General features: G+C 50.5%; 1 protein-coding gene across 1 annotated transcript in view; it reads left to right on the top strand.

Annotated features, from left to right (window-relative positions):
* Positions 1-13,564, top strand: part of LOC311307902 (AT-rich interactive domain-containing protein 3B-like) — a gene marked incomplete at both ends in the record, with an annotated part of 45,500 nt that overhangs the window by 13,897 nt on the left and 18,039 nt on the right. The window contains 2 exons of the mRNA XM_084436793.1: positions 9,836-9,913; positions 10,675-10,747. Of these exons, the coding sequence (XP_084292919.1) occupies positions 9,836-9,913; positions 10,675-10,747 (151 nt within the window). The remainder of the gene's footprint in view (positions 1-9,835; positions 9,914-10,674; positions 10,748-13,564) is intronic.

Here is a 13,564-nt window from a genome sequence, read left to right as displayed (position 1 = left end):
GCCGGTGTTGATGTGAGAGACGCCTTGAATAAGCCACTGTGTTTTATTCCCACCATGCCGCACAAAGGAGTCCATTGCTCGTGGCGGTGCGGGCGTCGTGACCCTACGCCATCTCATGTATAATTGGATGTGATGTGGCTTAATAGCAGAAGAGGCTTTGTTTATCTCTGAATGTATTGAATTCCTCTGGCTTGGCAGCATAATGAGGATGTGTTTAAACGTCCATCTGAGCCGTGACTCGTCTACAGCCACCATTGATGCTGGTGAAGTGAACGCTCGCTCTTTGACAGATGTGAGATATGCAAGGTATTTTTAGCCAAAGCTTTTAACCCGGGAGAAAAGACTAATAGTTCCCCTTGACCTGAAGAGAACAAGAGCAACTTTGACCTGAAAATAACAAGATCAACTTTTGTTCAAAAGGAAACAGGCTTTCAACATTTCAAATCAAGATTTCAAAGGGCATCAGATGAATACTTTTATCGAATGCGTGCATGGTTCACTTTTATTAAAGTCACAAAGCCTTTCAATCCTCCGCTCTCTGGATCTGATTGAGCTGCGTTGTTTCTGTCTTCAATAATAACTCCTCCACATGTCCCCCAGTATTAAAGAGCCTTGACTGTACACTTCAGAGAGCAAAACGAATAGCTCCAAATCAAATTAAACCAGCGAGGGAGGAGGAGGGGAGACTGGGCCTCAACGCACATTTGTACAGAGTCTGCATAGAAAAAACCCAACACTGAAAAGACTGGATACTTGTGGGTTCTCTGGTTCTCCAAGTCGAGCTTTGGTCTCCAGCAGTACAGTATGGAGAACCACAGATGGGATTTGCTAAACTGTTTACTCTGGCCTCCGAAAAGGTCTTTGAACCAGTGAGTGTGAACTGGTGGCCACGCAGGCCTGTAAATGTTGCATTTGCGTGAGGCGGGGAAGGGGGCCTAGACAGCCAGCCATGGGGGGAGGGGCCCTCAGCCTGTGGAATGTGGTGTCTTGGTGAAAGGGGCTAGGGCTGAACAAATGCAAGCAGTTTATTTGGCAAACCCGACTTGCCAGTTGCCAATGGACTGTATTTACCCAGGAGCAGTGTGACAATCCTCCCCCCTCCTTTTCTCTAGACCCGTGTGTGTCCGTAACTTATGAGGCTGGAAACCCGATTCCTCTCCCGCCCTCTCACGCGCTGCGCCTCCTCACCCGGGGCTCCCGGAGTCGCGGCAGGACGAGGTGAAAAAGTTAGTTGGTCAAGTCACCGCGTAGCTCATCCCGGTCTCTCCCTCCTGGCCCTGTTTACGTCTTCTCTCTCCCCTGTGGTTGGAGTGATTCATGATGGGAGAGGGGGAGTGGAGGTCTGGCCTGGGAGGAGGGAGGGGGGGGGGGGTTTAGAGGGGCATGGCGTAGGATGGGCAGGCAGAGACACGCTCTCCCCCCCCCCCCCCCCCCCGGACCTCTCGGCCCCCCCTGCGTTCCCGCCATACTGTCTGCCCGCTCGCTCTCAGACCCAGAGCAAATAATCTCCCCGACATGACTGGACATCCAGGCCCCAGGGTCTGGCTTTGCTCCCTCCGTGAGGCGGCGCTCCTGTTGATATACGGCCCTTTCTTCCGCCGCGTAGTAATTCCTGATGTGAGCAGAGAGCATGATGTTTGAGCAGCCCAGGAATTCCTCCATGTTCTGGCGGCGGCTGTGTGATTTACTCCCCCCCCCGTGAGTGTGGAATCACGATTAGCGAGAGCCCGCCTTTGTGCTTGATGCCATCAGATCCTTTACAGCGCGGTTATCGGATGGGCTCCTCCGACCCAACCACCCCCCGCGCTCACACCAAGCCTCTATTAATAATCGGATGTGTCCCACGTAGGGATGAAGCCCCCAATTATTTGATTTGGATTAAAGATTGCAGCCTCCCCGCGATGCCTGTTTGTACAGGCGCGCTGAGCGGGCAGATTCACTGCTGGCGACGGGGCAGGGGGCTCTGCGGCCCCCCCCCCGACATACACAGCCCCAGCTGGGAGCACAGCCCGTAACACACTCGCTCGCTATGAATGGAATCTGATTTAATCTGAGGCTACAGTAGCTCCAAAGTGGGTTTCGTTTTGTTGTTTTTGTAAATCACAACGTGTAGAATGAAAGGTGCAGAAAGGTTACATAAAGACGAGTTTTGTAATCCGGCTCCAAAACAGATGCATAAAAATGACTTTTAAGCCTGAAAACCTAGGGATTTTGCATAACTCAGTAATTATGATGTGTAGGATTACTGTATGAGGGAGGCGCAAATTTGCTGCTTTCAGGTCATCAATCACTACCTTTGGCCCCCGTCCAAGTCTGAAGTATGCACAGCCCACAACCTTGAATATGATTAAATTACCACTCCTATGTCTGTTTTAGAGATTTCCCTCCCCTCAATTGTTTTGACAGCCAGTTATTTGCCTGAGAAAGATTAGTAGGCGGAGTGTGATGTACTGTAGGGGAGGCACTGTGGGATGCCACTACTCTCCCATTAGTGTGTGTGCACGTGCGTGTGTGTGTGTGCACGTGCGCGAGCGTGTGCTTTTGCAGATTTACAGCGGAATGTCGAACTGTTGGAAAGTTTTAGTCAGTCACTCTCCCCTCGCCCATTGTGAAGCGGCTTCACGTCGAAAAACACAATGGTGTTTCTCTACCCCATGATTTATAGCCGGCGGTAACCATAGCGATATTATGTGTGTTTTACGAGTGAACGGGTGCGGCCTGTCGTTGCTCAACCTCGCCTCTATAGAGAGAGAGTTGTTCTAGTTGATACTTGATTCAATTACGTGGTTTAGAGGTTTCCAGTCGAGCCCTCCTCCCCTCTCCCGGCCTCCAGACCCAGGGCTGCTCAGAGGTGAGAGGCCAGGTCAAACTCGTGGGTCCGGGGCTGCGTGTCTCCCTCTCCCCTCTCCCCGGTGGGACGCCACAGCACGGCAGGGTGCCGAGTATCGACCGAGATCGCATCCGGAGGGGGTTGGGGAGACCCCCCCCATGTTTGCACATCCAGAGCTGTATTGATCGGACCTCCGTTCGATCGCGCAGCCCGGGGGCCCCTTGGGGACCGAGCCTGTGGTATAGAGCTGTAGGCAGGGGCCGTCTGGGGGTGGGGGGTGCGACGGGCTAACGGCTCAGAGGCTACACAAAACCCTGACATGGCTACACAAAACCCTGACATGGCTACACACAACCCTGACATGGCTACACACAATCCCGACATGGCTACACACAACCCCGACATGGCTACACACAACCCTGCCATGGCTACACACAACCCTGCCATGGCTACACACAACCCTGCCATGGCTACACACAACCCCGACATGGCTACACACAACCCTGACATGGCTACACACAACCCCGACATGGCTACACACAACCCTGACATGGCTACACACAACCCTGCCATGGCTACACACAACCCCGACATGGCTACACACAACCCTGCCATGGCTACACACAACCCCGACATGGCTACACACAACCCTGCCATGGCTACACACAACCCTGCCATGGCTACACACAACCCCGACATGGCTACACACAACCCTGCCATGGCTGACCAACGTGCTGTCGTTGATTAGCCCGCCCCAGTCTCAGCTCCACAGGGGCATGCTGGGAACTCTGCTATCAACAGCCAGGGTTGGCCGCCACCCCAGCCGGCCGCTCTCCCCAGGCCAGCCAATAGGCTCCGTCCGTCGGTCGTCTCCCCCAAATCCCACCCAGCCGTCTCCTCGTCAAACCGTCCGCCCCCTGACAGCGACCCGGTTCCTCATAGGAACCAGCTCATGGTGCGTACATGGACCAGCTCATGGTGCGTACATGGACCAGCTCATGGTGCGTACATGGACCAGCTCATGGTGCGTACATGGACCAGCTCATGGTGCGTACATGGACCAGCTCATGGTGCGTACATGGACCAGCTCATGGTGCATACATGGAGCTCTACAGATTCACCCACTTTAGTGGGGCCCAACACAGCGGATTTCCTAAACGCTTCCCTATACATTTATCCAATGTAATTCTCTCACCACGACCCCCCAGCGTTGAGTCACAAGATCTCTCTTGTCTCAGAGGCCCCCCCCCCCCCCCCCACTGGAAACAGGACATGGGGAAATCACATGTCACCTTTATTACCAATGAGCCCCATTCATCTAATGACGACTGCTTATCAAATTGGAGAGCTGCCGTCAACATCCTGGGCAATCAATCCTGGCCCCTCCCCCTCCCCCTGCCCTGCCCTCCCACCAAGCTGCGGCCATTAACGCTTCCTGGTCCGAGCTCGTCTGACTTCACCAAAATGGTGGCAGCGGTTCACAACATTTGTATTTAACAGCATTTGGCCTTGGGGTATGTGCGGAGGCTCAAGTAGGATGGGGCCATGTTTTGTTTAGATCTTTGTGAGATAAACATAATAAAGAAAGTACACACTGTTACAGGGCAGCAGTTCACTGCCGTTATTTTAATGTAGTTTAATTTCTATCTGCAGGCAATTCCTGCTCAAGTCACTCACTATCCTCAAGGCAATTGGCTTATTGTCATTTTCAAAACAGATACCTCGCTTGACTTCGGACGTTGGCTTTTCCAGTCAATGGCATTATGCTGTATTTCAAGCTTGGCTCATCAATTTAAATCTTAAATGGGCTCTTTTGAGCTCCTTGAGGTGAAGCAGCGGTCCCTCTGTGTGTCATCTGTGCCCAAGCCTCGCTAGATCCTGCTCTTTCGTCAGCCGGCCAGGTTCTACTTGTCAGAGTGATATTAGCTATTTATTTGTTTCCTCCTGGTGACCCAGTAACACATGGATGACCATGGCTTGGTTTCTCATCCCTCATATGGCGACGCACCGGTCAGTCGCTGATGGCCGTAATGTGATTAGCCTGCCCACCGCCTGCCCAGTAAACCTGCTAACAGCATTACACCAGAGAGGAAGAGAGAGAAGGGGGGAGGGAGAGATGGAGATAGAGATGGATTGAAAGAAACATCTATCTTTCTCTCTCTCTCTCTCTCTCTCTCTCTCTCTCTCTCTCTCTCTCTCTCTCTCTCTCTGAGGTGAGAGATAGAGAATATAGAGAGAAAGAGAGAAGCAATAAAATCATGCGAGGGTGTGGTATATCGCCAATAGCACAACCCGTGGTATATTGGCCATATACTGTACACCAACTCTCAAGTGAGTTATTGCTTTTATACAATGGTTACACTATAGGGAAACATAATGGGATGTTCTTGACTATTTCAATGTCTTTTATATCGATTTTAATGAAGTCCGCCAAGAAAAACAGTTCCTAAAACGTTGCTGTGGAGTTTCAAATGGTCAACATATTCCTTGGGGGAACAGCCATAACATCCAATAATTAACATGTGTTTGGAACCTTAAGTGAAATGGAAAGTGTCCGTTACCTTTTCTTTCTGCAAGTTTCCCACCCCTGGATATGACCTGCCATTCATTAGATTACATAACAGTCATTTAGCAGACACTTTTATCCAAAGCGATTTACAATAACTGCATTTAATGTAGACATCAGTGTACTACTACTCACCAGAACTCACTACTGCATCTCCTTAAGAGCACAATCTAGTGCTTAAGGCAAAGTAACTACAGTTAAAAATACCATTCCATAGAACAACATTTGTATTCAACAGCCATGTTAATTCAGCCTTCGGGTGCGGAGGTTAGATGTTTTTGTTAGATCTTTGTGAGATGATTGGCATAAAGGAAAGAAAGTACACACTGTTACATGGCAGCAGTTCACTGCGGTTATTTTAATATAGATATATATCTCTCTGCAGGCAATTCCTGTTCAAGCCACACACTCTTCAAGGCAATTTGCTTATTGTCATTTTTCAAAATAAATCTCCCTCTCTGTGTCTACAGTGTCTATAAAACATATTCACCCCTTTGAACTTGTTGTTCTTGTCACTGATAAACATAAAGTATTCTATAAGTGGGGAAGAAAATCAACATCTTTTTTTTCTAAATGAATTAGTAATAAAATACAGTAAATAGCTTTTATTTGCTATGGCACACCTGAATAAGCTCTTGCGCAATCCATGACTAGCCGAGCAAGGCGTGTCCCAGTCGTAGTCAGAGAGGCCCCCATGAGGCCTGGGGTAACTGAAGGAGTGACAGTTTTCCATGGCTGAGATGGGAGAAAGTGTGCATGGGACAGCAACCCAGACACCTCACATCCGAGCTTGATGGGGGAGTGGCAAGAAGAAAGCCCTTGTTGAAAACAACTCGCATCGAATCTTGTCTAGAGTTTGCCCCAAGGCATGTGGGAGACTGAGTCTAAGTGGGAGGAAAATTGTGGACTCCGTTCTGATGAGACTAAAATCAAACTTTGTGGCCTCAACTCTAAGCTATGTTTGGCGCCACCCTAGCACTGCACATCGACCTATCGTAAGAACACCATCCCTACCGTGAAGCATGGTGGTGGTGCATCAGACAATTCTGGATCTCCAGGGACTTAATTGGCCACACTCAACACTCAACACACGTGAGTGAGGGGCGACAGCACACACACACACAACACACACACACGTCTTCAGTGGTCGCTGGTGGAAATTGTTCCCTGCATTTCTCCCATCCAAGCCGTCCTCCTCCAGGAGCAGCCAGGAGCAGTGGGCAGCCATCATCCATCAGCCATCGTTCATCAGCCATCAGCCATCGTTCCGGGGTGCTCAGTCCAGATCCTGGTCAGGGACCGGAATGAAGAGCATCTGTTCTTCTGCATGTTTTTCACATTGGGTTCTTCGGGAGGAAACGCGAACACGGGGAGAACATGCAAACTCCGCACCTTCTTGCCGTGAGGCGACAGTACTGGGTTCTGAGCCACCGTGAGCATGTGAGCGATTTTGGGGTTCAGTGTCTTGCTCAAGGACAACTCAGCACAATGCCGGGAGCTGGGATGCTTCTCTGCGCCAGGGACCAGAAAACTCACAAAGATGGTGGACAACTGAATGGAGAAATTGTGGAGGAAAACCTGCTGCAGTCTGCATGAGACCTGGGACATGGGAGAAGATTCATCTTCCAGCAGGACACTGACCCAAAACACGCAGCCAAAACCACACTGGAGTGGCTTAGAGTGCCTGCAAACCTGGTTTGAAATAGTAAAAATGCATATCCTGTGTGATATCAAGGTTTTGTGTTTCGTTAAGCATCTACAATAACCTGAGTGAAAATAAACATTCAGAACTTTTAGAAAACCTCGTTCAAAAACAGCTCATTTAGCTATTTAGTCTATTTCTCAAGAAGGTCCTAACGGAGTTTCAATTATTCTTATTCAGGAATTCATTTAGGAAAATGTCGATTTTGTTTCCCGCTTTGGCGTTCCAGAGTACCGGCCGGGGGTTCCTACTCTGACACTGTGGTGGGGTCAGAGATGGATGGTCATAAAAAGTGGCCCCAGAAAGTCTCTGATGATCCACGCTGGGAACAACAACCTGGCTTTAACATTCCTCAACTCACCAAGGCTCCTCTTACAAGAGCCAACATGTCTGCCACAGAGCAACAGTCTCCTTGGAGCGAGCCATGGATGTATTTCAGGGGGTCAAAGCCTAGGCTAAGCTGTGTGTGATCTGATTCTCAGTGTGCCCAATGAGAGGGGCTGGGGGGGTTCCTCTGCAACCGTGATGCCCTGTCACACAGACCTTTGTCCCTCTGTGATGTCAGACACACCTTGACCTCCTGAGGAGCACAGAGTGTCCCTAGGGGAGGTGTGTTTGAGTGTGTGTTTGATTGTGTGTGTGTGTTTGAGTGTGTGTGTGTGTGTGTTCCTTTGCAAAAGGAGGCCAATAACCCAACAGTCACTGCCCATTGTCAATATAGTCATCATACACTATATGCACCGCTTCTATCATATGCATGGGAAAGGAGGGCTAGGGTTAGCTTTACTGACCATGTTCAAACACACACACACACTACCACACACACACACACACTTCGTTTCAGTATGATATGGAACAGTAGGTTCCCACCATGATGGAACATTAACAGAGTACAGTTATATGATATGCCCCTTCTTCCTCTCAGTTTTCTATATTTTTGTACACCTATTTTGTACTGTGTTCTTAACTTGCTTAGTGTTTGACGCTCAACGTCATTGTAAATGAGGTTCGCCTCAATGATCTTTTGAGTTTAAATAAAGGCAAAAAAAAATGAAAAAAATAAACCAGTGATTTGGCCTGATCTAGGTTTATGGCTTGCTATTGTGTTGATCTCAGCCAGATATTACTTCATAGCAACTCCCAAGACACAGACACAAAAAGCAACAAGACATTTTATGAGCTGCAGACTGCAAGGTTTCCTATGAAAACACAAGCAAATGAGATTCTGCTGAATTGTCTTCTGTAATAATCATTTGTAAGGGTTAAACTTTAACAAAAGTCACCAAATGGTGTCCAAGGGTCGATAGAAGTTCTATATCAAGTACAGTATTACATCTGTGCAGTTTGGATGACCCTGTTGTACAGTATGTAATATAGATAGTGGAAAATGACACCTGTATGCGGTGTATGTTTTTGATAAGGGTTAAGTTGGAGATATGGATTTTAGAGGCTAGTTATTCAATCCTGTACTGTGAAGGATGCCAGTGCTAGCTGAATCATCACTACTCACTAATATTACAGGGGCGTGGCAGCTCTGTGTGAAGTACAGTAGATCAAGGTTACAGTACTGAAGAAGGTGTCAAAGACGATCATGATCACGATCATAGCCAAGGGTCAAATTTACATCCACCTAGAATCCACCGATATCACCTAGATCAAATCTGTGTACAGATATTTCACTTTGAAACATATTTGTGTTAAATATCTGTCTTTGTTTTAATACCACTATATGTTAGCATGTATTCATTGAGGTGGCTAGCCTGTCGTTAGCCACTATCCACATCGCTATCCCTCCCTGCAGAGTGACTTTCCCTGCGGAGGGAGGGAGTGAGTGAGAGTGACTGGCTCTCCCGGGCCTAAGTAACCTTTGACCCCTGCCCCCTGGCTCTCATTTTCAGGACCCGGTGTCCCTCTGACCAATGGGGTCCCTGCTGTAACCAGATCCGGTCACATTGCTGCTAGTGACTCCCTCCTAACTGAGATGCTGTTTTGATTCCCTTCTGCTTTTATAGGGTTTTTCTTGAGGAAGGACATTCCTGCTCTCCACACACCGTGGGCCCCCTCCTGCTCCCGCGCTACCCATATTTACCCGTCCCTCCCGTCCTGTGGGGCCTTTGACCGTCCTCTGTGCGTGTGTGTGTGTGTGTGTGTGCGTGCGTGTGTGTGCGTGTGTGTGTGCGTGTGTGTGTGTGTGGGGGGGGTTACTGACCGTCCCCCTCAGCTAGCCTGCCTCTGGCTGTCAGTCCAACACTCCCCGTGAACTTGGCCGTGTGCTGCAGCTGCGCTTGGATTGAAGGATGGGGTGGGAGGTGGGGGCGGGGGGCCGGTTGTGGGGGGGGGGGGCGGGGCCCAGATGCAGATGGTTCAGGTCCAGTGGGGATGTTTGGAGTTGGGGGAGGGGGGGGGCGGGGGGCCGGTTGTGGGGGGAGGGGGGGCTTGGCCCAGATGCAGATGGTTCAGGTCCAGTGGGGATGTTTGGAGGGGGGTGGAGGGGGGAGGTGCGGGTCACAGGAACTCAGACACTAACTCCTGAGGAAGCCTTAACCCCCCCAACTTGTGAAAAATCACTTTCCTGAAGCGTGTGTGTGTGCGCGCGTTGGTTTGTGTGTGTGTGTGTGCGTGTGTGTGCGTGTGTGCGTGTGTGTGTGTGTGCGTGCGTGCGTGTGTGCGTGTGTGTGTGTGTGTGTGTGTGTGTGTGTGTGTATGCGAGCCCTAACTGTCCGTCTTGCCTTTGCAGAACGGGAGTGCGTCCTGGGCGGACGAGGCAGACAGCAGCAGAGCAGGGAGAGGAGAGGCGTCCAGAGACTTTGCTAAGGTGAGTCCTACTGGACCGAACCTTCCACACCCCGAGAGCCCCACAGGGCCAGACACACACCCGCACCTTCCACACCCCCAAGCCCCACAGGGCCAGACACACACCCGCACCTTCCACACCCCCGAGCCCCACAGGGCCAGACACACACCCGCACCTTCCACACACCCGAGCCCCACAGGGCCAGACACACACCCACCTTCCACACCCCCGAGAGCCCCACAGGGCCAGACACACACCCGCACCTTCCACACACCCGAGAGCCCCCCAGGGCCAGACACATCCTCACACCCGGGCGTAGCACGGACCTGTTACACAAACGTACAACTCACTCTGTATTTTTAGACTGTTAGATTAGATAGCGGCTGTAATTACTGCCTACTGGCTTCAGTCCACTTGATAAGCCCTGTTTTGGAGATGTACACACTTCTAGTCTGGATTACACTAATGCGTATTTGCATGGCTACGTATTGGAACAATCCGCGATTACACAGCCGTTTTGGGCACAAACACTAACACAGAGCAGCTCTCAGGATTTCTAGCCCGAATGTGCAGCGCTGGGGATATTCCAACGCCCCTGTATTCTAGGGTGGCGCAAACGGACGGAAATATATGCCTTTTTCGGTGAATTGGCATTAGTGTAATCCAGGCCTTGCTGAAGATGGAGAACCTGCCGGGTCACAAGCGAAGCACTCGATACATATGGGAGTATTACGTATGAGTTACCATGGCAACTGAAACGCCTCCTGGCCTGTCACCCTCAGTTGTACGAGCTGGACAGCGACCCCAACAGGAAGGAGTTCCTGGACGACCTCTTCACCTTCATGCAGAAGCGAGGTAAGAGACTGTTATCCCGTTCCGTTTCCTGCCTCAGCCTTGTCACTTCCTGTTTTGGTTGACGTCTTTCACTGGAAGCCCACATAGCAGCTCTGCGGGGCCCTAGTAACACACGCCTGGGCTGGCCCTAGCAACACACGCCTGGGCTGGCCCTAGCAACACACGCCTGGGCTGGCCCTAGCAACACACGCCTGGGCTGGCCCTAGCAACACACGCCTGGGCTGGCCCTAGCAACACACGCCTCACAGCACAGTACTCTTCCACACACACACACACACACACACACACACACACACACACACACACACACACACATGTGCATACCCTTTGACGAAGTATTTCAAAAAAATGCATTAACTGGTAAAGGCGTAGCGATCCTGTGGTGATTGTCTGGTGTGACGGGGTTCAGTGTGTGTGGCAGTGTTCAGTGTGTTGGTCAGCGTGTGTGGCAGTGTTCAGTGTGTTAGGCAGGTCTGTCTTGGTGTTCCGGGGTGTTGGGCAGGTCTGTATGTCTCTCTGCGTCCCCTCTGACCTCTGGTCTCTCCACGCCGTCAGACCGGAGAGGACCTGTTTAGACCGTGACTAATACACTCAGCAAACAGGCCTGAAGGCTCTGCCCTGTCTGTCAGCCCTGCTGGCCACACACACAAACCAGCATGCGTGTGTGTGTGTGTGTGTGTGTGTGTGTGTGTGTGTGTGTGTGTGTGTGTGTGTGTGTGTGTGTGTGTGTGTGTGTGTGTGTGTGTGTGTGTGTGTGTGTGTGTGTGTGTGTGTGTGTGTGTGTGTGTGTGTGTGTGTGTGTGTGTGTGTGTGTGCCTGATCTCAGCTCTGTGTGTGTCCCCTAGCCTGGTGTGCATGCATGCGTGTGTGTGTCTGTGTGTGTGTGTGAGAGAGAGAGAGAGAGAGAGAGAACCTGTGTGTTTGTGTATGCATGTGTGTGTGTGTGAGAGAGAACCCGTGTGTGTGTTTGTATGTCTGTGTGTGTGAGAGAGAGAGAACCTGTGTGTGCGTGTGTCTGTGCGTGCGTGTGAGAGAGAGAACTTTGTGTGTGTGAGAGAGATAGAGAGAGAGAGAGAGAACCCATGTGTGTATGTGTCCTCTAGCTCTGTGAGACACCTCTGGGCTGTGTGTGTGAGGTCTTGTTTAAGGGGGGATGTATTAGTCTGAGACGGAGAGGATCTGTCAGTGCCTTGTTAGCATCTCTCTTCTCCTCTCCTCTCCTCTCCTCTCCTCTCCTCTCCTCTCCTCTCCTCTCCTCTCCTCTCCTCTCCTCTCCTCTCCTCTCCTCTCCTCTCCTCTCCCCACCTGTCCATTCCTCAGGGTGGGTAGGCCAGATGCCAGATCCCCCCCTATCTCCTACTGCTCAGTGTAGAATATTAGTCAAGCTCATATCTAACCACAACTGTAGCGTTTAGAACCACTTACCTCATCTTCACCATCACCAGTAAAAGGGCACTATGGTAAGTGCCATTCCAGACACACTCATAACGGTATGTGGGGGGTGTGTGTGTGGGGGGCGGGAGGGGGGTTCTCGTTACCTTAGTGCAGGGAAAAACATTCCAGCCTACCTGGCAGCCCCCCCCCCACCCCCCCTTCCGCCACGCAAATATCCCTGAGTAAGAGCCCCCCCACCCTTGTTCCCCTCCTTCCCCCAGGTTAATATCCCTGAGCCCCCCCTCCCCCCCACCCTCGTTCCCCTCCTTCAATGAGAGGCATTTGGCTGACCTCCACTTTCTCCTAAATCGGGGTCTTAATCGCAGTGAACAAATTGCTTGGCTGGCTTCCCACTCTGCTGTTAGCGCTTAGCGCATTCCACTGGCCTGCTCCAGGACGCTAGCGCTCCCTCCGTTTACTCACTGGGGCTCCGCCTCTGTTCCGACACATCATTTCATTATTTTATTTAATTATTTAATTTAATTATTTGTTTAACTGAATTAAGTAACATTTTCAAATGTGTTTGTGGCTCATTCTATGCTTTTGTGTCTGTTTTTTGAGGAAAAAATAACAATACAAATATAAACACAAAAACGTTTTTTCTGTCTGATCAGGTATTCTCTTGTTCTTCATGGTGTTATGGAGGGAGGACGGTGTGAGGGAGTGTGAGGTTGTGGGGTCCTGGGAGGAATGGGCGGGGGGGGGGGGGTCATTTCCCAGTCCTCAGCAGTAGGGCCCCTAGTCCTTGGAAAGAGGGGCAACAACGGAAGGAAAACTTACGAGGGAATCCCATTTCCTCCATGTGTGCCTCAATACAGGCACAGTGTGTGTGTGTTTTCATGGCTGAGGAATTACACCAGCTGTCCTAACCACGTTAACGGTGTGAAGGAGCCCACTGAAGCCCACTCCCCACCCACACAAATGATGTTTCACTTTTTCGTTAACATTGCCAGATAGACCAGACCACCAGATAGACAGACCGGTACATATGTGTAATAATTTGCAATGATTCTAGCTAGGTAACGTTAGCTATTGATAGCATGCTGGGAAGAATTGACTGGGCTAGCTAGCTACCTAGCTAATTTGCGAGTATTAGGACCGAAATAATTTGATGATGGCAAAGATCAACAGTTTTTGGGTTTTAGTTATGCTCGTAGCTAGCCAGCACTAGATTACTGCTGTCGGCCCTGTCATATCTAGCTAGCTAGGTAGCTGAGATGCATCAGAGAGCAGAGCCAAAGGCTGGCCCCATGCTGTGTCAGACCCAGCTGCTCCTAAACCGCCATGGTGATGAAACTGCAGCTGCATCATGGGCGGATGTCTGCGCTCTCCCCCGTGTTCTAGTTGTTTGTGATATCCATTTCGCTTGTTTTGTTTTTCCAC

Source organism: Borostomias antarcticus (assembly GCF_949987555.1).
Source record: "Borostomias antarcticus genome assembly, chromosome: 4".
NCBI classification, from domain to species: domain Eukaryota; kingdom Metazoa; phylum Chordata; class Actinopteri; order Stomiiformes; family Stomiidae; genus Borostomias; species Borostomias antarcticus.
Note: the sequence above shows the minus strand (reverse complement) of the source record. Positions and strands in the feature narration are given on the sequence as shown.